This window comes from Salarias fasciatus, chromosome 22 (genome assembly GCF_902148845.1).
Source record: "Salarias fasciatus chromosome 22, fSalaFa1.1, whole genome shotgun sequence".
NCBI lineage: Eukaryota > Metazoa > Chordata > Actinopteri > Blenniiformes > Blenniidae > Salarias > Salarias fasciatus.
Window position 1 is genome coordinate 8,077,694 of NC_043765.1, and position 20,059 is coordinate 8,097,752.

General features: G+C 45.2%; 2 protein-coding genes across 2 annotated transcripts in view; both read left to right on the top strand.

The window, feature by feature from the left end:
• The window catches only part of pkhd1l1.1 (PKHD1 like 1, tandem duplicate 1), a 42,498-nt gene extending 25,708 nt beyond the window's left edge, over window positions 1-16,790 (top strand). The window contains exons 45-77 of the mRNA XM_030120509.1: window positions 278-487; window positions 881-1,010; window positions 1,666-1,907; window positions 2,122-2,258; window positions 2,533-3,562; window positions 3,833-4,024; window positions 4,775-4,926; window positions 5,035-5,194; window positions 5,455-5,626; window positions 5,725-5,813; window positions 6,764-6,927; window positions 7,211-7,340; window positions 8,052-8,170; window positions 8,259-8,388; window positions 8,638-8,811; window positions 9,089-9,192; window positions 9,272-9,395; window positions 9,486-9,607; window positions 9,716-9,806; window positions 10,075-10,223; window positions 10,315-10,437; window positions 10,533-10,644; window positions 11,772-11,888; window positions 11,977-12,142; window positions 12,381-12,613; window positions 12,790-12,954; window positions 13,033-13,190; window positions 13,335-13,470; window positions 13,607-13,951; window positions 14,320-14,471; window positions 14,558-14,704; window positions 15,274-15,427; window positions 15,690-16,790. Coding sequence (XP_029976369.1) covers window positions 278-487; window positions 881-1,010; window positions 1,666-1,907; window positions 2,122-2,258; window positions 2,533-3,562; window positions 3,833-4,024; window positions 4,775-4,926; window positions 5,035-5,194; window positions 5,455-5,626; window positions 5,725-5,813; window positions 6,764-6,927; window positions 7,211-7,340; window positions 8,052-8,170; window positions 8,259-8,388; window positions 8,638-8,811; window positions 9,089-9,192; window positions 9,272-9,395; window positions 9,486-9,607; window positions 9,716-9,806; window positions 10,075-10,223; window positions 10,315-10,437; window positions 10,533-10,644; window positions 11,772-11,888; window positions 11,977-12,142; window positions 12,381-12,613; window positions 12,790-12,954; window positions 13,033-13,190; window positions 13,335-13,470; window positions 13,607-13,951; window positions 14,320-14,471; window positions 14,558-14,704; window positions 15,274-15,427; window positions 15,690-15,937 — 6,077 coding nt within the window. The 3' untranslated portion in view covers window positions 15,938-16,790. The remainder of the gene's footprint in view (window positions 1-277; window positions 488-880; window positions 1,011-1,665; window positions 1,908-2,121; window positions 2,259-2,532; window positions 3,563-3,832; window positions 4,025-4,774; window positions 4,927-5,034; window positions 5,195-5,454; window positions 5,627-5,724; window positions 5,814-6,763; window positions 6,928-7,210; window positions 7,341-8,051; window positions 8,171-8,258; window positions 8,389-8,637; window positions 8,812-9,088; window positions 9,193-9,271; window positions 9,396-9,485; window positions 9,608-9,715; window positions 9,807-10,074; window positions 10,224-10,314; window positions 10,438-10,532; window positions 10,645-11,771; window positions 11,889-11,976; window positions 12,143-12,380; window positions 12,614-12,789; window positions 12,955-13,032; window positions 13,191-13,334; window positions 13,471-13,606; window positions 13,952-14,319; window positions 14,472-14,557; window positions 14,705-15,273; window positions 15,428-15,689) is intronic.
• A 1,106-nt stretch (window positions 16,791-17,896) lies between these two features.
• Window positions 17,897-19,334, top strand: gdf6b (growth differentiation factor 6b). Its single transcript, XM_030121026.1, has 2 exons — window positions 17,897-18,242; window positions 18,454-19,334. Exons 1-2 carry the CDS (start codon window positions 17,897-17,899, stop codon window positions 19,332-19,334), a joined length of 1,227 nt encoding a protein of 408 aa, XP_029976886.1.
• Window positions 19,335-20,059: the final 725 nt, after the last annotated feature.

The following is a 20,059-nucleotide window of genomic DNA, read 5'->3' on the forward strand; positions in this document are numbered from 1 at the left end:
AACAAAAGAGCTCTCCCTCCTAAATGTGAAGCTCATTTATCACCAGTGTTTAAGGTGATAATTTTTTACCCCATCTCCTTTAAAACTGAGCCTATTTTTCAGATTTCTGCTCAAGAATTATACAAACTTCTATTCTTATAATCTGTAGAGTTTCCCAGTTTTCCCAGTAGTCCACAGATGTAACTCGTGTGAGTTCCATCATGTGAGAAAAACCTCCAGAGGAGCTTCAGCTTTGTTTCTGCCTTCGTGGTTTGAGCTGCTGGTTGTTCGTCCTCAGGCGGGACGCTGGTGTTTGACGAAGCGGACATCGAGCTGCAGGCAGAAAACATCCTGATCGCGGACGGTGGGCGGCTCCAGGTCGGTCAGGAGGGGGCGCCGTTCCAGCACAAAGCCATCATCACGCTGCATGGAAACCTGCGCTCACCTGAGCTGCCCGTTTACGGCACCAAGACGCTCGCTGTCAGAGAGGGCGTGCTGGACCTCCACGGTATGATCCCACTAAATCACACACACACACAGGAGCTAGTCTCATGAAATGAGACTGGTTTTCCTTCAGCTTTATATATTCTCTTTTATTGTAACATTTAAAGTAGCATTGGTATGTTGTTTCAGTAGTTTAAATTACAGGATTGAAACTAGGTTTATAATTTAATGGTATCTACAGGGTTTAAGGAAACATTTTTACAGCAAATATTAAGTAGGTTTTCAACTTTCATCAATGTATGGAAGTATCATATTTGTGACCCAACTCTTCCAGAAACCTGCTGTTACGTTGACCAAGTAATTCTAGTGCTTTAGTCCTGCAGCGTGTTGCTCTTGTCTGTGACATTTCACCTGCCCCCCTCAGGTGCAGCTCATTGTCGATAACCTGCTCCTCCAGGTATTCCTGTTCCCGTCCCCTGGACCCGATTGGCTGCGACTGCGACCAGCGGCTCCACCACCCTGACCTTGATGCAGGCCGTGACCTGGAAAGCAGGAGATGAGATTGTCATCGCCTCCACCGGCCACAGGTACGACCATGTTCACCGGACAAATAGCAAGTTGGAGTAAAGTTGTTTAACAGAAATCTGTGATAAAAAAAGGCTTCTTAAGTACAAAATTTCATTTGTGAATGACCCGCCATAAGCTGAGAAGACTGAAATGTTGCCTTCATTCAGTATTGTTGAGAAAAGCCACAGCACTGAGTGATCCTTGCTCAAGGACAGAATGTACGTCAGAGGTCTGCGGATCGTGACTGCAGCAAAATACAGGAAATGCAGACATAAAAGACCAAAAAGAAATGTGACATGATGAGAGATGGGCTGAAAGATCCAAGGTCGTACTGATGAAACTTTCTCTGAGATCCACCATAGAAGTTTCTCTTTTTTTTATGTGTGCAAAAACCAGTATTAGAGCAACACAGTTTCATGCTGAATTCATTCTGTATGTCGCTTTTCACCTAGATATGTGCACAGATTTATTTTGTGGTAAGGCAGTGTTTATAAAGGATCTGAGACAGTTCTAAATTTGGACACAAACTGATAGTCAGCTGCACTTGAGACCTTAAATGTCTCTCAGATAGCATGCTTTGTCTTTGACACACTTCTGTTCTGATATTTTAGCCCGAGTTTCATGGAGATCCATCACACAGGCGCAGTAATGAATGCTTCTATCAAAACTTTACAGACACAGTCAGAGAGAGAACGAGGTGAGGAGGATCGCCTCCGTCTCGGCCGACGGACTGACCCTCACGCTGAGCGAGCCGCTGGACTACACGCACCTCGGGGTGTCCGTCCAGCTCCCTGACGGCACCGTGTTTGAGGGCAGGGCTGAGGTGGGCCTCCTCACCAGGAACGTGGTGGTCCGAGGCTCGCAGCACTTCGAGTGGGACGAGACCATCAAAGCCTGCGACGCCGGGTTCGACACAGGTCTGTGCGACAGTGGATCGTCATCATGCTGCAGCTGAATGTTGTACAGTTATTTATCAGGGGGTTGGTCTCCAGGGCGTGTTTACAGATCGGTGCAGAACTATACTCTATGCTTTGAAATTTGAATAATTTGAATTTCTGCATTTCCTTCCATACTTTCCACACAAGAAATCATCATATATGATGAATTTGTTCTTTTTTCTGTGTCCTGCAGGCGAATTTGCCACTCAGACCTGTTTCCAGGGACGCTTTGGAGAGGAGGCTGGCAGTGATCAGTTTGGAGGCTGCATCATGTTTCATGCACCCCGACCGAGTGAGAACTTGGCCATCGGCAGGCTGGAATATGTTGAGGTAACATGCTTAAATTCTCCTTGAGGAAAATCTCTCATGGACTGGCGGCTTTCAGAACCAAAGTGTTTTGTGAGGAGAGAATGAAGCAACAACAATCAGACAAAGAAAAAAAAGAAAAAAAAAAGTTATGTTTGAGAAAAAAAAGGATTGAAAATGAAAAACGATTATGTCTAGATGAAACTAAGTAATTTTATAAAAAAACATTTTGATTAATTCGAGATTCAAGAAATGAAAAAGCTGCATTCTGAAGCCTTCCCCTGCATGTGTGCGACAGGTCTACCACGCCGGACAGGCCTTCCGGTTGGGACGTTATCCCATCCACTGGCATCTGATGGGGAAGATCGGCTACGAATCCTACGTGAGGGGCTGCTCCATCCACCAGACCTTCAACAGGGCCGTGACCATCCACAACACCCACCAGCTGCTGGTGGAGCGGAACGTCATCTACGACATCATGGGCGGGGCCTTCTTCATCGAGGACGGCATCGAGACCCAGAACATCCTGCAGTACAACCTGGCCGTGTTTGTCAAGCAGAGCACCAGCCTGCTGAACGACGACATCACTCCCGCCGCCTACTGGGTCACCAATCCGGACAACATCATCCGCCACAACGCCGCGGCGGGCGGCACCCACTTCGGCTTCTGGTACCGCATGCACGAGCACCCGGACGGCCCGTCCTACGACCCAAACATCTGCCAGAAGAAGGTTCCTCTCGGGGAGTTCTTCAACAACACCGTGCACTCGCAGGGCTGGTTCGGACTCTGGATCTTCCAAGACTTCTTACCGATGGAAACTGGAGGCTGCCGCGCCAAGATCCCCAAACCCGCCGTCTTCCGTTCCCTCACCACCTGGAACTGCGAGAAGGGGGCCGAGTGGGTCAACGTGGGCGCCGTCCAGTTCAGCGACTTCGTCATGGTCAACAATGAGAAAGCCGGCATCGAAGCCAAACGCATTTTACAGTCGTTTGTCGACGGCTATGGAGAAGACGGAGGAGCGGCGGTGTCCAACAGCACCATCGTCGGCCACGTGGACGAGCTCCAGCTGGGGAGCGACTACTGCACCCAGCGAGGCGTCATCCTGCCCTTCGACGACGGCATGAGCGTCCTGAACACCAAGTTCATTCACTTCGACCGCAGCCCCTGCGCGGCCATCGGGGTCACCAAGATCGACGGGACGTGCACCGATCGGTGCGGAGGCTGGGCCGCCAGGTTTGCCGGCATTGAGTACTGGAAATCACCCAACAAGGCCGGGTTCAGGTGGGAGCATGAAGTGCAGCTGCAGGACACGGACGGCTCACTGACAGGTTTTTATACTTATTATTAACCGTCCCCTTTCCCGCTTTTTCTTAATAAACTGAATCAATCACATATTTATTGGTTTTTGAGTTCAAGAAATCCACCTGAAAACTGTTAGTATTGGATCTTAGGTTTGGTGCTATGAAGTCTCTCATATCACTTGTTGTATTTACAGATCATGAACCCTTCAAAAATACTAAAGCCAGTAATACTTTATAATACTTTTTTAGGTGCATCAATTTTAAAAGAATTTAACTACAGTGTGCTTCTTTCTTCAGGTAACGTCGATCACACCGTCGTGCCCATGAGCAACCTGCTGGACCCGGCTCACTGCTCCCAGAGTCCTGAGTGGAGTGTGGGCTTCCCCGGCGCCGTGTGTGACCAAACCGTTGCCTTCCACCGTTTGTCCTTCAACAACCCAACGCCAAGCTCTCTCGCTGCAAAGGACGCCATCTTTACCAACCCCTATGGTATTAACATAGAGTCAGCCACTTTTTGGTAATACGTTGAGACACCCGGTGTCGGTTTTGGTCTAATTCTTATTTTATTTGTGTGTATAAAAAATTATACTCAATCACAATCTTTCTAAACAAACACCAGGAAGAGTCAGTGGATTCAGATTTATTCTTGTTCAATCACAAATCACCTTCTTCAGGTCATGTTCACTTTAAACAATATCATGTTGTGAATTAGGAGGAGTTTCAGTAGTATTACATTTCTCAAATGCAACTATTTAAAAGATGCTTTAAATGGACAAATTGTTGAAAATATAGATTAGGAAGCATTTAGACATTAGAAGTAAGGCTATGATGTTGTAAGTAGATATTGGTGTTGATTGATGTCTCTTCATTATAAACCTCGTACCAATAATGGTAACAGAGCAAGAATATTTTAATAGAAGAGATATAAAACATTTCATACTTGAATTCTTATTTTATGCATGAAATGACACAAACAGTTTATCCTCACTTTTTATTTCACACATTTTTCACAAAGTGATGAAAAAAGATTTTACACACACGTCCATCTGCATTATGTTTTTATCACAAACTAAAAAAATAATTTATGCTTCCATACAGTATTGAAAGAGAAAATGTTGAATATCTTGATTGATATTAAAACCTCTACTTGTAACGTTCCATCAGTTTGACTGCTTCTATGTGTTACCAGATGATCAATTCTGTGAACCATGTGATGAGACTTTCTGTTTTTACATTCAGGCACGAGCGTGGTCCCCTATTTGAAGAAGAGAATGACTCATAGGTTCGGCTGGATGGCTTTGCTGCCCTCTGGAAAGACGTACAACTGGTACTTTGACAATGTGGACCACATCACAAACATCAGCTACAGTGCAAAGTTTTACAGTTTCAAGGTAAAAAAAACAAACAAAAAAAAAGGATCTCTGATCACATCAAAATGAATTGTTTTCTCACACCAGCTTTCATCTGATTTCACCTCCTTTTTTCCCCCAAACATACAGTCGGATCAGTATGTGATCATGAATCACAACTTCACCCAGAGTCCGAACAGTTTCCGCATCATAGACAAGAGAAACGGCTCCGCGTCGCCTCTGAGCTTCAGCAGCAACGACAACGGCGACTGGTACTTCGACGAAGACACCAACGACCTCTTCTACATCGGTCAGAGACGCACTCGTGCCATTACTGTGCTTAAAGTGAACATTTTAATGATTCTCTTTAACACTGAAGGGTTTCATTAGTTCTGTGAAATCAATTTGGGTTTAAACTTATTCTTTGAAAACTTTAATGTATAGTCCTATATTTTTGGATTTCATTTCATTATCCACTAAACTAAAACAGATTTTTTTTTTTTATTTTGCACCACATGTAATATGTGTTTTTATCAGACTGAGCTGTTTGCCTTTGTCTTGGTTCGGCAGTGTCTGGGAAGATGAACGCTCGCAGGAGACGAAACAGCGTCGACCGCTCCATGACTGACGTCGCAGTGAACTTCCAAGTCTACCGCTGCTTCTTCCCGAACTGCATCCCTCCTCCTCCCCCTCCCCCGGCCACGCTCCCCCCATTGCCCAGCGGCCGACCGGACGACTTCATGTACGATTATTTATTCCAATTCACTCAATAATGTGACTTCACTACTAGGTTTCCTCTTCATGATGTTAAAACGCCCCCTGGTGTCTGCTTGTCTGTAGTCTTTGGTCTAACACCTCTTTCTGGAGCAATTCGGCTGAAAACAACTTCACGGTTCCTGCAGAGGGCACCGATGTGGTCATCCCGCCAGGTAATGTTGAAATAACCTTAACAGCACAACATGAATCAACTGTTTTCGATTTGATTCACTGTAGCCTGAAATAATCAGCCGAGAGAAACAAAACAAGTCATGAGGTCAAAGAAAGTTCTACGATGTTTCGCTGAACGATAGTCGACTAATATTTGAACCTGCCTGTTTAGTTTTGCAAACCCAGTTTGCACCATAAAATCGATGATTGAGTCTTTCAGAGAAGCAGCTGGACAAATCAGTAGCACAGCAGTGACAAAATTAAAAATTTTGGACTATTGATTAAAGGTGCTGTAGGCAGGATTTGGCATCGCCGCCATCTTGCTTAGGGTTACCTTAGCAAGATGGCAATTTGACCCATCTAAGATGGCGATTTGAAACCCAGCACAGCCAATCCTGTCCTGTTTTCTCTGACATCACGCCCTTACGCAAGTTAAGCCCCTCCCACAAGAACGTGCGATGAACGCCCCTCGACCAATTAGACCAGTTAGAGCCTCAGGGGCTCTTCTGATTGGTCAAAGATACCTGGAGCTGTCGAGATTCCTTTTCAGTTCAGAACAGAGACAGATGGAAACGCTGCGCCCTTGTGGTAGTGCAATTATGCTACACTCCTAAAGGATTATCAATGGATACTCTAACATTTAATCCAAAGAAAACACAGAAAAATTAGCATTGACTAGCAAAATCCTGCCTACAGCACCTTTAAACACAAAAAATTCTGTCTTGAGATTAGCACGAGTCAGCTGATTTTAGATGACTGCATCATTTATACCATATCAAAAGGTGAAAATACTTAAGGACCACTACAGCTACCAACCAAACTGAAGAACCTAAACAGTGACAGTCAGTCACATGTTAACACAAAGCGACGTAACACTGCTACCCAGTGGACAACAGTGCTGGTATGTAAATCTCATAGCTCCCTTTAATAAGTTTTGTCTGTTCAACCGCAGGGACGTGGGTTGTTTTGGATAGCGACACTCCTCCGCTCAACAAGCTGACGATCATCGGAGTCCTCGAGATCCCCGACGACACAAACAGCTCGTCCTCCAGACCGGCTCGCTCTGTTCCTGAGTACAGGACAGTGGTGATCGACGCCGTGTACATCTCCATTCAGGTCTGTGTCATCACTCCTTTCTCCAGAAATACCAAGATGAAAATTTTAAATTTGAATGAATATCTGTTTTTTGTATTGATAGTCTAAACAGCAGCTGGAGTCAGTTACAAAAATGCAATTAATAGAGCAAACTGCAGACAAAATAAATATCTGTTAGTGTGAGGAAATGTACATTTCTGCATCTGGAAGTATAAAATAAAAATGTTTTGGGTTTTTAGTATCATAATCACATAGCAAAACACTCAAGTATTGTATAAAGTGTCTTTTGTTGTTGGCCTTTCAGGGAGGCAGGATGATCGCCGGCTGGGAAGACGAGCCGTTCAGAGGCCAGCTGCTCATCAAGCTGAGAGGAAACCATGACACCCCTGACTGGCCGCTGCCCAATGGACCCAACCAGGGCTCCAAAGTGCTGGGTGAGAACAGGAACGCCACTCAAGTAAATAAGAAACCATGAGTAGCTCTTCAGGATGTGTTGACGCAGCATTGAAGCAGAAGAGTCATTTCACAGTTTTTTCTTACTTTTTATTTATTTTAATAAATCAAACAAACAGAAATCATCTATTTCTATAGGAGACACTTTACTTTGCTGTTGCTTTTCTTAAGATTTTGAAAAAAAATGATGCAACAAATGTGAAAATGATTTTACATATCAGCAATGAGGCTGTTAAGTCATTCTCAATAAACATTTACGTCACAAAATCTGACGGAAACTCTAAAACTGAGCATTCATGTTTTAATAAATGCACAGGCTGTGTGTTTTTTTTTTTTTTTTGGAAAGCTCTTACAAAACATGCCTTTATACCTTTGCCACCATCTAACGTCTTCCTAACAGTCAAAAATCACTGAAATAGTGAAGAGCTCCCATATTGGTAGTTTTATTTTAAGTCATAATATTAGGAAGCTGATTCAATTCCTTTGGAATGGTACATTTATAAAAGCAATCTTTTTTTTGGCAATTATAAAGTTATACAACTTGTTGTACTTAAGTAAATTCTTCAATGTAATCTTATAATTTGAATAATTCAAATTAGTGTCAATATATTGAAATCCTTTACCAAATCAGAAGATCGAGTTTTGTTTTCAGATATGTTTAGATGTCTGACTGTGTTTTGTCCTTGCTTCAGGCGTCTTTGGTACTCTGGAGCTCTTCGGCCTTCCGCTTGCTGTTTACCACACCAAGCTGGCTGCGACTGCCGCGGCTGGATCGAACTCTCTGACGCTGAGCGAGTCTGTGGACTGGCAGGTCTGCATCCAGCCAGCGGAAGTTTTTACATAAAAAGATATCGAAGAAGCTTCAATCTGCTGCTTCTGTTTGTTGTGCGTCCGCGCAGGTTGGAGATGAAGTTGTCGTCTCCACCACCAGCTACAACCCGTGGGAGACGGAGAAACATACCATCACTGCCGTGTCGGCAGACGGCCGCACTCTGACCCTGAGCCAACCGTTGACCCACACCCACATCGGTCAGTTTGGTTTCTCCAGACTCAACATAGTAAAGTTTTTGCATTGTTACTCACCAGCACTTTAAAGAAACTATGCTGGCTGAGTATGTACAGTTAATTTTATAACGACGTTTGATTAAATCGAGTGCTTTTATACTGTCTTACCTTCCAGCTCTCACTCAGATCCTTTCACATTGGTGCCAATTTCATTAAATGTACCTTGGGTTTAAACTGACTCATCCTAATCAACTGTTTTCCCTCTGTTTGTAGGTGAGACTCACTCGGTGTCGGGTTCGTCTTACTCCTACACGCTGGCAGCCGACGTCGGCCATTTGACCAGAAACATCAAGATCATCGGTCAGGAGTATCCACAGATGATGGAAGAGTCGTTCGGAGCCCGGCTGCTGGTCGGCTCGTACTCCTGGGAAGGAATCGACTACAAAGGTACAAATACTTTTACTGAGTTGCTTTTTCTTTTTCCCTACAGAATACTTTATTTTCTACATTTATGATCTTTAATACGGCGGCTTTCAGCTCTAATTTTCAGTAAGAAAGAAAAACCCAAAGTTAAAGATTTAAAAGTTCACCGCTGTTCTAGAGATATCAGGAGCTGATAGCAGTCCATCACTAACTTTCCCCAGTAAAAGCAATAATTGGAATATTTGTTTCTGAGTTGTGTTTTTGATAATTCTTCATCATATTTTGACTTTTTCTTCTTCAGGCAAAGCTCAGATCAGGAACGTGGAGTTTTACCGTTCTGGTCAGGAGGGCTGGACCGATTCGTACGACCCACGCTACTCTGTGGCCTTCCTGAACCTGGGGGAGGTAACACCAGCCACGTGCACCTCGGAGGTCGTTCAGTGAACAAGTTCAGTGAAAATAACAGTTATATTCTGTGCTTCAGGTTTCTGGAGACACATACATTCAGGGCTGCGGCATCCATGACGGCTTCTCTCCGGCCATCGGCGTCTTCGGAACACACAACCTGAAGATTGACCAGAACGTCGTGCACCGGACTGTTGGAGAAGGTAAACCCTGAACTCATCGTTCTTCTTCTTCCTGACTCTAAACAGCACTTCTCTTGCATCGTTTTAGTAAATGTGTGTCTTTTGCATCAGCCATCAGGATTTGGGGCGATAATGTGACCGTGAGGCGGAACCTGCTGATGCTGGCTCAGTGGCCCGGGTCCTACCAGGACCGAGAGGAGCCCTTCAACTTCGACTGGAACGCTGCGTTGGAGGTCCATTAAAAAAAAAAAAAAAAAAAATACACACATCACACATGAATATTATAAACGTTTTTCTTCATTGTCCTGATTTGTGTTTTGTGTTTCTCTAATCTGAATCAGGTTAACGAGGGTACAAACACCGTGCTGCAGCATAACATCGTCGCAGGTTATGAGAGAGTCGCGTATCGCATTAATGGTGAACCGTGCCCAGGTAAATAACACCACAGTAAACGCAGCAACATCATACATTGTATTTTTATTAACACTGAAAATCTTCACATCTAACTGCCACAATAAGATGAGATTATTATGATGATGATTATTATTATTATTATTTTTAATATTACCCCATGTTCTTTATTATAATACTTTTTGAAAGAGAAAAATGCTTCATTATTTTTTTCGGTATTCCCCACACACACACACACACACACACACACACACACACACACACACACGCATTTATTTTCTGCCTGTAGGCATTGAGAACAATAACGAGAAGTGGCTCCATAACGAAGCTCACGGCGGTTTGTTCGGAGTCTACCTGAACGAGGACGGCCTGCCCGGCTGCAGCTGGGTCCAGGGTTTCTTCGTCTGGAGGAGCTTCGACTACGGCGTCTACTTCCAGGTACGCCAACCGACTGCACACCTGCACTCACTCAGTTTAATCAAGATTTTTCACCACAACTGACAGTGATTTTCTCTTCCGTTCGTCTCAGACAATCATGAACGTCGTCATTTCCAACGTGACCCTGGTGGATAACGGGATGGGCGTCATGCCTCTCACCTTCGCTCCGCCCTCGCTCACACACGCGTTCGCTGATAAAACTGTACACGTTCAAGTAAGAGGCTGTTTCTTTAATTCACAAGTATTTGTTCAGTGGGGGCACAGTGTTGCAACAGATATTATAAACATTCTTCTCATTGCTTTTCCCAGAATGCTCTGATTGTTGGCAGCAGCCCGAACTTCAACTGCTCGGACACTTTGCCCAGCAGTGACTTTAATATCGCCGTCAGCTCGGGTCACAGAGCTCCCAGACCTGTCAATGGTAACGGACCGCAAGCACAACCATTAATCAGCCATTCATGTTCGATTTTTCTGCTTCTGTTCCGTTTTAACTTCAACTTTAAAGGTGCATTAAGGAGTTTTTCAACTTCAAAAATACTTATTTTCCACCATAAATATATTACAAATATTCAATGAAGTGTACAATGTGCCCTGACATATTCATTACAAGTATCTCTAACAGCGCTAAATTGTCACTTGAAAGTTGCAGTGCCAGTCCGGCGCCATAATTTTTTTGGTGAGAATTTGAGATGATGTGACGTAATGTGCGCTCCAGCTGGCCTGATTCGTTTTGTCCGCCATTACTCCGCCAGATGCTTAGCAGCAACAACTGAGCAGTATTGAGGATGGATCTTCCAGAAAGTAAGAAAAGACCGGTTTCTAGCACTGCCACAGCTCCAGCACAGACCCCACCAGGCAAAAGAAACTTAAATTTTACTCGAGCGCTACTTAAAGAGCGAGGAAGGAGTTCCCCTCTTTCACTAGGCTGCAGTTAGGACCAAGGCCTGCAGGGGGCGCTGTTTCGCATAAAACACAAAAACTCCTTAATGCACCTTTAAGTGTCTGGCAGTTCTTCAGTATTACTGTGATTGATGGAAATTGAGGTTACGCGCCTGTGACTTCCCGGTGAATCCTGTGGCCGTGATGGGTTGATTCTGGTAGATTTTGTTTGTAGAATTTTGCCTGAGCAGGCGAGGCAAGGCAGCCTCACTTTAGTAACGGTGCTAACCAATGCAATTCAGAAAAGTACTTAACATTAACCAACATTTGGACAGGAGCTGAAGCAAAGAGAAAAATGAAAAGGTTCAAAGAAAATTAAACTGATAAGACTCAAAAATAAACACATTAAAGCATTTTAAATCAAAGAGAAAAAAGAATAGGAGTAAACAGTTTGAAGAGCCTTTAAGTATTTGAATCAGCTTTAATAGGAGAGAGATTGATATTGAAAATTTGTAAAACTTGAACAGCTTGCTTCAACAATAACCTTCAAATGAGACATTGAATTTTGAATAGTTTTTGTTTTCTCACATAACAAATGGGGTCAAAGGAAAGTGATTTCTGGCGAGTGAACATCGTCCTCTCTCGTATCATTGTGTCTGTTGTGTACAGGAGGTCGATCTGGAGTTTGTTGGCCTAATTTTGCTTCTGGACACAACACCGCTCCATTCAAGCCCCATCACCTCAACATGAACTACAACGCCATTAAAGGCCTGATGACGGTCACGGGTGAGTTCAGTCGCGCTCATCTCCTCCCATAGTAATTCTTTTCAAAAGCAAATGTCTTTGTTTTGATTTTTGTTTCCTTCTTCTGCAGATACGACGTTTGTGAATTTCAAAGACGTCTGCTCCGGCGAGACGAACGTGATGTTCATCACCAACTCGCTGAACGAGGACCTGCAGCACCCCGTCCACGTTTCGGGCATCAAGATGGTGGACAGCACTGAGAAGGGCAAAGTCTTCATTCACAGGCCTGATCTCGGGTGTGTTATCGCACATTAACAGGCAGCAGGCTGCCAGTGAGGCTGCTGTATTCTAGTCATGGCAGTCGCTCCATGAATGTCTATAAACTCAGAGCGACAGAGACAGATACAGAAAGTTATCTCAGAAAAGGAGATAAAACTCACACATGGTACATTTTTGACAAATCGCCAGCCAAATCAAAATAAACTCAAGTGTCCGAGTCACGACGGGGTTGATAATTGTTCCTCTGTGCTTCAGGAAGGTGAACCCGGCCGACTGCGTGGACATGGACTGCGATGCGAAGAAGAAGACGTTGCTGAAGGACTTGGACGGCTCCTTCCTGGGCGCCGTGGGAGCTGTGGTGCCTCAGTCCGAGTTTGAGTGGGACGGAGACCCCAGGAGGGGGCTGGGCGACTATCGCATCCCCAAAGTCATGCTCACCGCCCTCAACGGCAGCCGGATCCCGGTCAGCCAGATCGCCCCAAACAAAGGTACGAATAAAATGGTTATCTCATACTTGCTAAAAATCAGGTTTCTAATATTCTTCTGTAGAATCTACAATATGATTTTTTTTTCTAAATTTAAAATTTCAATTGCGTTGAACTGAATATTTGGGTCATTTTTGCCATAACCTTAATTTATTTTCCCGAACTGTTGCTGTGTCCAGGTGTGATCAGGAAAAACTGCACCTACGTGACTTCCTGGCAGAGCTACAAATGCTTCGGGCTGAACCACGAGATGCTGGTGATCGAGAGTCTGGACGCCGACACGGAGACCCGACGTCTGTCCCCCGTCGCCGTGCTCAGTAACGGCTTCGTGGATCTGATCAACGGTGGGACGGCGGACCCGTAAAACACCTACGCCGTCTCAGCAGACTCTGGTTTTAATCTGACGGCGTCTGTGTGTCCAGGCCCTCAGGATCACGGGTGGTGCTCCGGCTACACCTGCCAGAAGAGAGTGTCCCTGTTTCACAGCATCGTGGCCACCGGTCAGTCCCTGGACGTCTTCTTCTCCAGCGTCAGCCCTCAGAAACTCCGCCTCATGTTGCTCAACGCCGATGCATCTGAGGTCTGTCCTCTCTGGCTGTAATCTCTTTACTCTGATTATTAAATGATCATCAGGTGATTCTGGGATCAAGCGTTCATCTTTGCAGTTCTGGTTCAGTTTAGTCATTTTGATGATGGAAGGTCTTCTTGCTTCTGTTTCATGCAGAGTGTTTTGGTGTCAGTTTTCTACTCAAGCCCGCAGCGACTCGACGTTTACGTCAACAATCAGCTGATCGCTCCGACTAATGCTCAGTGGAACCAAGACAAAACTGACTACACCCTGAACAAGCCCCTTTACGCAGGTACACAAACAGGGAAGCTAATTTATAAAAATGGATCTATAGATGAAACGTGGTGCAGGTTCAAGCTGTGATTGAGGATTTTCTTTTCAAACCTGCTCTTTTTTTATGTTGTTGTTTCCTCTTTTTCTTTTTTCAGGCCAGTACGTTCCTCAGCTGAACGCCACTTTGGGCACAAACTACTTCGATCAGGACTTCAAAATGCTGAAGGTCCTGGTGAGAGGCTCCACGCCGGTGGAGATTCGGACCTCCCCCGTCCTTTTCCTCGCCTTCAACCTGCCCGCCTTGACGGAGGAGGAGTTCTTTGGCGACAAGCTGGTCCAGAACATCGCTCTGCTCTTCAACATTCCTGCCGACATGATCAGAATCACCAAAGTCATCAGGGAGGACGGAGGCTCGCGGCGCAGGAGGAGATCCACGGGTCTGACGGTGGAGATGGAGATTAAGAAACCTCCAGTCCAGCAAACCACAAACAGCACCAACGGTGAGGACAGAGGGACGGCTGACAGTTTGGATCAGGAGTCCCCAGACCGGGTCCTGGAGATCCTTCAGCCTGCATGCTTCATCTCTATGTGATCCACAAAATGTGATCATAGATTTGTTTGCTGTTTTTGATCTTCATGACTTATAAGTTACAATTACTAAGAATAAAGCAAAGGATCCCTGAGTTGTTTCAGTGTATTTATAATGGATGTGAAATAGAAGAATAATGGCAGTTTTGTTCTTATTGTCTTATAAGTTAGGTTACACTGAAGTTTTGTTCGTCTTCATCTTTAAAAGCCTCAGATGTGTCTGTAAATTAACAAATGCAGAAATGTGTCTTACTCCTCTGTGCTCCCTGTGTTTCCTCAGATGAGGAGGACTTCACGCTGCTGAAGAACATCGCAGATGATCTGGGACAGGCGGCGGTTTCCGGAACCCTCAGCGGGTCCATCGGCTTCAACGTGTCGTCGATGGGAGTGGTCGCCCCTCCTCCTCCTTCCTCAGACCCCGACTGGAACGAGGTGAACTACGGCGGGATCTGGTTTCACGTCATGGATTCCTCTCCCAGCTGGACACGGATTCAGTGGTTTTCCGCTTTAAACTTCAGGTGGCAACAGAAGAAGTGACGAGAGAGGAGCCTAAAGTCAGTTTCGTGACCAGCGTGGAGGAGCTGCTGCTGATGGTCCCGCCTGTAGCCGGGGAGTTTGTGGGTCTTCTGCTCCAGCAGCCCAGTCTGATGGCTGTGGACGACGAGGTGAGGCAGCAACACTTCTCCAAACAGATCTGCTGGCGCTCGGCGGAAGATTAAGACTCACATTTTTGAAGTTATTTGTCGAATTTTAACATTTTTCTCTCTACTCATTCAGTTATTCTGTAATTTCTTGTTCCATTATGTGCAGTGCAGCTAGCTTTTGTGCTATAAGTCAGGTGATTTGTTTTTGTTTATTTCTTCTCAAGTTTTTAATTCAGCGACCCATAATTATGTCTCCAAACCCCACATTATGTAGCATTTTGTTACTGCACTGGTGCTTGTTTGATTCAGCTCATTGAAATCATTTTTCATCTGTTTAAGAAAAGACTTTATAAAATGTTTTGTGCTCCTTAAATCTGTTGCTTTTCTTTAATCCTGTATTAACAATAGACTGAATAGACAAATCTGAACACAACTACAAGTAAAATTTATAATACTGAAAAGAATACAAGTACGAAAAGTGCATTTTCCTAACACAGTGTACACATTTTGACAATTTTGTGGCCTGAAAAATCATGAGCTTTGTGTCTGAGCTGTCTGTTAACAGCCACCGGTGTTGCCGCTGTCTGCAGGGTAACTGTGTTTCTGTGGGAGTAACGACTCTCACAGCGACTGCCAGTCTGAAGGACTCCAGTGGAAACAGCGTGGAGGGACTCGGAGGAAACACCACCATCCAGTTCAGCTCCTGCTGGGCCAACTTCACCGACCTGGCCGTGCTCAACAGCGGTATGAGCACGTTTCTTCACATCAACCAAATCTTTGCATCAAGGTCACAGTGACGTCCATGCTTGACACAATGTATCATGCAGTGTACATAAAAATAAAGATCTCGCACTGTGTATTTCATGCTCTGCAGGTTCAAATGACAGAATTTGAAATAGTAAATGGATGAACGGTTCCAATGCTTTGGCTGTAAATATTTCATACCTGGTAGAACAATAAGGTAAAGGTTTTCGACTTGGATTAATTCCTCTACTTCTCTCTTCAGGTGAGAACCTCATCATGGTCTTCACATTGAAGGAGTGGGACACGCAGTCGAGAGCGTTCTCCGTCAAAAACATCCCCACCACCCAGCCGCCCACAGTCACCAACTCCACCAGCCCCAGCACCAACACACCGGGGCCCACTGACGACAGCATTTTCGACTCCAGCGCTGCCGTGTCTGCGGGCGGTCTGTGTCTGCTCAGCGTCATCTACACCATCACCTGCTGCTTAGACATCGGCTTTATATGTTAGACCTCCACGATAGGGCTGTAAAGACGTCTCAGGGTTTTATTAAGGTGCTTCTGCTGACATTTATTGTCACTTAAACAACGCACAAGGGTGTTTTCTGGTTCTTGGGATTTTTTTTTTTTTTTTAAATCATAGATAGGAATAAAACACATTTAATCCAAAGTACAAGTACAGACACGTGTCAAAATATTATGATCCAAATTAGAAACACTACAGCTGACTGAAATTTTTAACTGAAATGAGGCCATGTCTGTGGAATTTGCTGTTGCTCTCTATATGTTCCCTTAAAAATCTTTACTCTCAGCTAAATGGGGCCTAATTCTCCCAATTAAAGACGTCCCATTAAATAGGTATTATGACATTTTTTCTGTTATTTAATAAAAATCAGTCTCTGTGCAGGGAATGCTGATGTTGGAGCAGTAGACAAAATTCTTCTCGAATAAAAATTTTAAATGAAGTTACAGTGAAACTGACTGTCTTTCGTGAAAATATTTAACACAAGGATTAAAATTTAGAAGTTATCCAATAAAAGCATGCCGATATTCTATATTTTTACTTCATCTCTTCCCACCTTCGTCTTTCTATCCTGTGTGCTGTTAATGTTGTGCAAAAGCTGTGAAGTCCATTTAACCCTGAGGTGACTGGTTATGTTTCTGTAGAGTCACTGTCCTACGTGTTTTCAGTGTGTTCCTCCTCTCACACACCTCACCTCTACTATAGGCTGTATTTGTGACAAGTGCAATAGTAAACTTAAATCTGAAGGAAACATGAAGTTTTACAGCTTTGATAAAAATGAGTTGCATTGTGAGGATTGTACTAGTTTCTTTAAATAAAGTCTATTTTTTTCCCTGATGAACATCTTCATTGTGTCAGTGTTTGTTAATCCACCTTGTATCTAATGCAGTGTTTAGCAGCAGGAAAACATGGAGTCAGGGGTTTGCCTTTTCCCAGGATTTTTTTTTCTATTAACTTTTGAATCACTATTTGAAATGAGTGAAGACACAACCACACGTTATACAGAGATCAGCCAAGTATGTATGTCCCCAGCTCCTGAGGAGAACAAGCAGACTTCAAGAACAAATCATTACATCGTTTTTTTTAGATTTTGTATTCATTGCTAAACAATATTGCAAATGAAACTTCAGTGTAAAACCATAAGTGTTAGTTGTAGACTACATACAGTAAAGACTAATCAGATTTTGTCAGAGTACAATCATCTAATCAGAGAAGTCTTCGGGGTTTTCTTCAGTTACCCTCCTCTGGTTTCTTCGTGTCTCTAAACTGAGTGTGTGTGACTGCCTCTGTATGCGCTGTGTGTCTGTGTGTGTGTTTGTTCTTCACCTACATGAGATCCAGCACCCTGGGGTGGATGAAGTTGTGTAGAAGAAGATGGATGAGTGGACAGATGGACGGTCTGATTGCTGTGCGGAGACTCTGTCCATGGTGCTGAATGACGCTGTTTGGCTGCGTCTCGCCGCGTTTTATAGTTTTTGGACACTACTCCGTGCGCCTCGCTAGAGGGCGCAAGACTCCGCGATAAACCTGACGCAGGAGCAGCTGTAAACTCGTATTTGAGAAGAGAGAGAGTCACTAACGATTTAGACGATTTGTCTTTAAAGGAGTTTCCTTCGCCGTTTGTGTTGCACAAGCAGGTTTAGCAGCGGAAAGCAGAGGGGCATTAAACGCACCACAAGCTGCGGCGCATGCTTTCAGCGCGCATCTGCTCGGCTCCCTGTGGAGGGAGGTGACAGAGGAACAATTAGTTTTACAGCCTTAATTTGTGCCCTCACGATAGCAGTACAATGTGGGCGTGCCCTCGCCTCCTCCTCCAGACTTCGCACCGCCTGTCCTCCTCGGCTGTGCGCGCTGCGCGCTGCGCGGAGCGCCACTTGCTGCGGAGTTGGATGCAGAGTTCAGCCTCGGCCGCAGGCTCCGGCGCAGACCCCAGGACGAGCCCAGAGGATGGAGGTCTACCACTTCACTTTTCTCTGCGGGGCTCTCGTCTTCGTTTGGGAAGTCCCCTGTTGCCAGACTCACGCCATTCTCCCCCCGTCTGCCCCCAAGAGCGGCATGGTGGCAAAAATATTTGATGGACAAGCGGCGTCCAAATACTTCAAGGAGTTTCGAGCGCCTGCGCCTCTGGACAGAAGCAATAAAGCAATGACTAAAGACCAAATAGAGCCTCATGATTATATGTTGTCTATTTACAAAACGTTCTCCACTGCAGAGAAACTGGGACTAAACGCCAGCTTCTTCCGGTCTTCAAAAGCTGCAAACACTATTGCAAGTTTTGTGGACAATGGGCAAGGTATGTGTAACTGTGATCTGAGTGTGTGTGTCTGTGTGTGTGTGTAGGATCAGTGAACACCCGTGACTCATACTTTGTCTCCCACATTAATTCAGGGTAGACAATAGAGATTTTTTTTTTTTTTTTACTGTGAGATCCCACATCTCTGTGGTGTGTACATCATCTCCGTGAGAATGCGTCTGACCCATATTGTTTTTAATGCTTTCCACAGATGACCTCCCACTCTCGCCTCTGAGGAGACAGCAGTATCTGTTCGACGTCTCAACCCTCTCTGAAAAAGCGGAGGTGCTGGGAGCCGAGCTCAGGATTTACACCAAAGTGTCTGGGAATTTCAGGATTTCGGAAACGGAGCCGATCGACATCCAGCTCCTCTCCTGCCACGACCAGCAGCTGCTGGACTCCAGAACTCTGGACCTGCAGGATTCCCACAGGCCGAAGTGGGAGGTGTTGGACGTGTGGGAAATATTCAGAGAGCGGCGGCACCTGAGCAAGGGGACGCTCTTCTGCCTGGAGCTCAGGGCCACGCTGGACAACCCCGAGAGGGAGGTGGACATGCACCTGCTGGGGCTGCACCGGCACGGGAGGCCTCAGCAGAAGAAGGCCATCTTAGTGGTCTTCACCAGGTCCAAAAAGAGGCAGACGCTCTTCAGTGAGAGGAGAGAGGGGAGAGCACTGCTGGGTCTGGAGAGGAGGACCAAAGAGAGGAGCCCCGGGAGGAGACGCAGGACGGCGGCTGCCAGAACCCGGCACGGCAAGAGGCACGGCAAGAAGTCCAAGTCCAGGTGCAGCAAGAAGCCGCTGCACGTGAACTTCAGAGACCTGGGCTGGGACGACTGGATCATCGCCCCGCTCGATTACGAGGCGTACCACTGTGAGGGGGTGTGCGACTTTCCACTGCGCTCCCACCTGGAGCCCACCAACCACGCCATCATCCAGACGCTGATGAATTCCATGAACCCCAGCAACATGCCGCCCAGCTGCTGCGCCCCGTCCAAACTCAGCCCCATCAGCATCCTCTACATCGACTCAGGGAACAATGTGGTCTACAAGCAGTACGAGGACATGGTGGTGGAGTCCTGTGGCTGCAGGTAGTGGTGGATCCACCCGGACCACCCTGTTCATCCGCATCGCAGGACACCCAAAAGTCTGAGAACTCGTTTTATCAAGATGCGATGCACTTGGAAACCCGACACAGTCACCATCAATACCTCAAACATTTGCTTTGGTTGTTTCTCCTGCATCTTTCCTGAGTGGGGAACTCGCTCTGGTGGCCTTAAACTCTACAGATTTATAGATCTGTACTCATCAGCAACAAACTGCTCTAAAGAATAGTTGAGCCTGAGTTGAAATCGATAGTTTTGCAAAGGTTTTGAATGGGATCACATTGGATGGAGCCTCTTCCATCGGATATTTGATGAGGCTGTAAACACCCTGAAAAGGTCTGGTGTCTAAAACACGCTTCACTGAAATCTGTTTCCAATCCAGTGGTGTGTTTCCTCACACACACCAATGGAAATTTAACAGGGGAAGGTAATCAGAGTGTTGATTTTGTGCCACTGTGAATCTGCAGGTGAACCGTTTCATTTGCTAGTCTTTATAATTCCAGTTTATATCTCATGCAATTCAAAAAGTATACAGTATTTAACACTGTCGCAGTCGTTCATAAAATTTCATACCTTTCTAGTTTGTTTTCAACCAGAAATCACAAACATTAAAGCGAAAATAAAACCTTTTGACAAGGATATTTTGGAGATATATCTAAATTCAACATTTGGACTGTAGACAGGTGGACTCTACCTGAAAGATTTTAATTTATT

Coding starts and splice junctions, on each gene's coding strand:
- gdf6b (XM_030121026.1), top strand. CDS start 17,897: ATGGAGGTCTACCACTTCACTTTTCTCTGCGGGGCTCTCGTCTTCGTT. Junction 18,243..18,453: donor TTTTGTGGACAATGGGCAAG/GTATGTGTAACT, acceptor TGCTTTCCACAG/ATGACCTCCCACTCTCGCCT.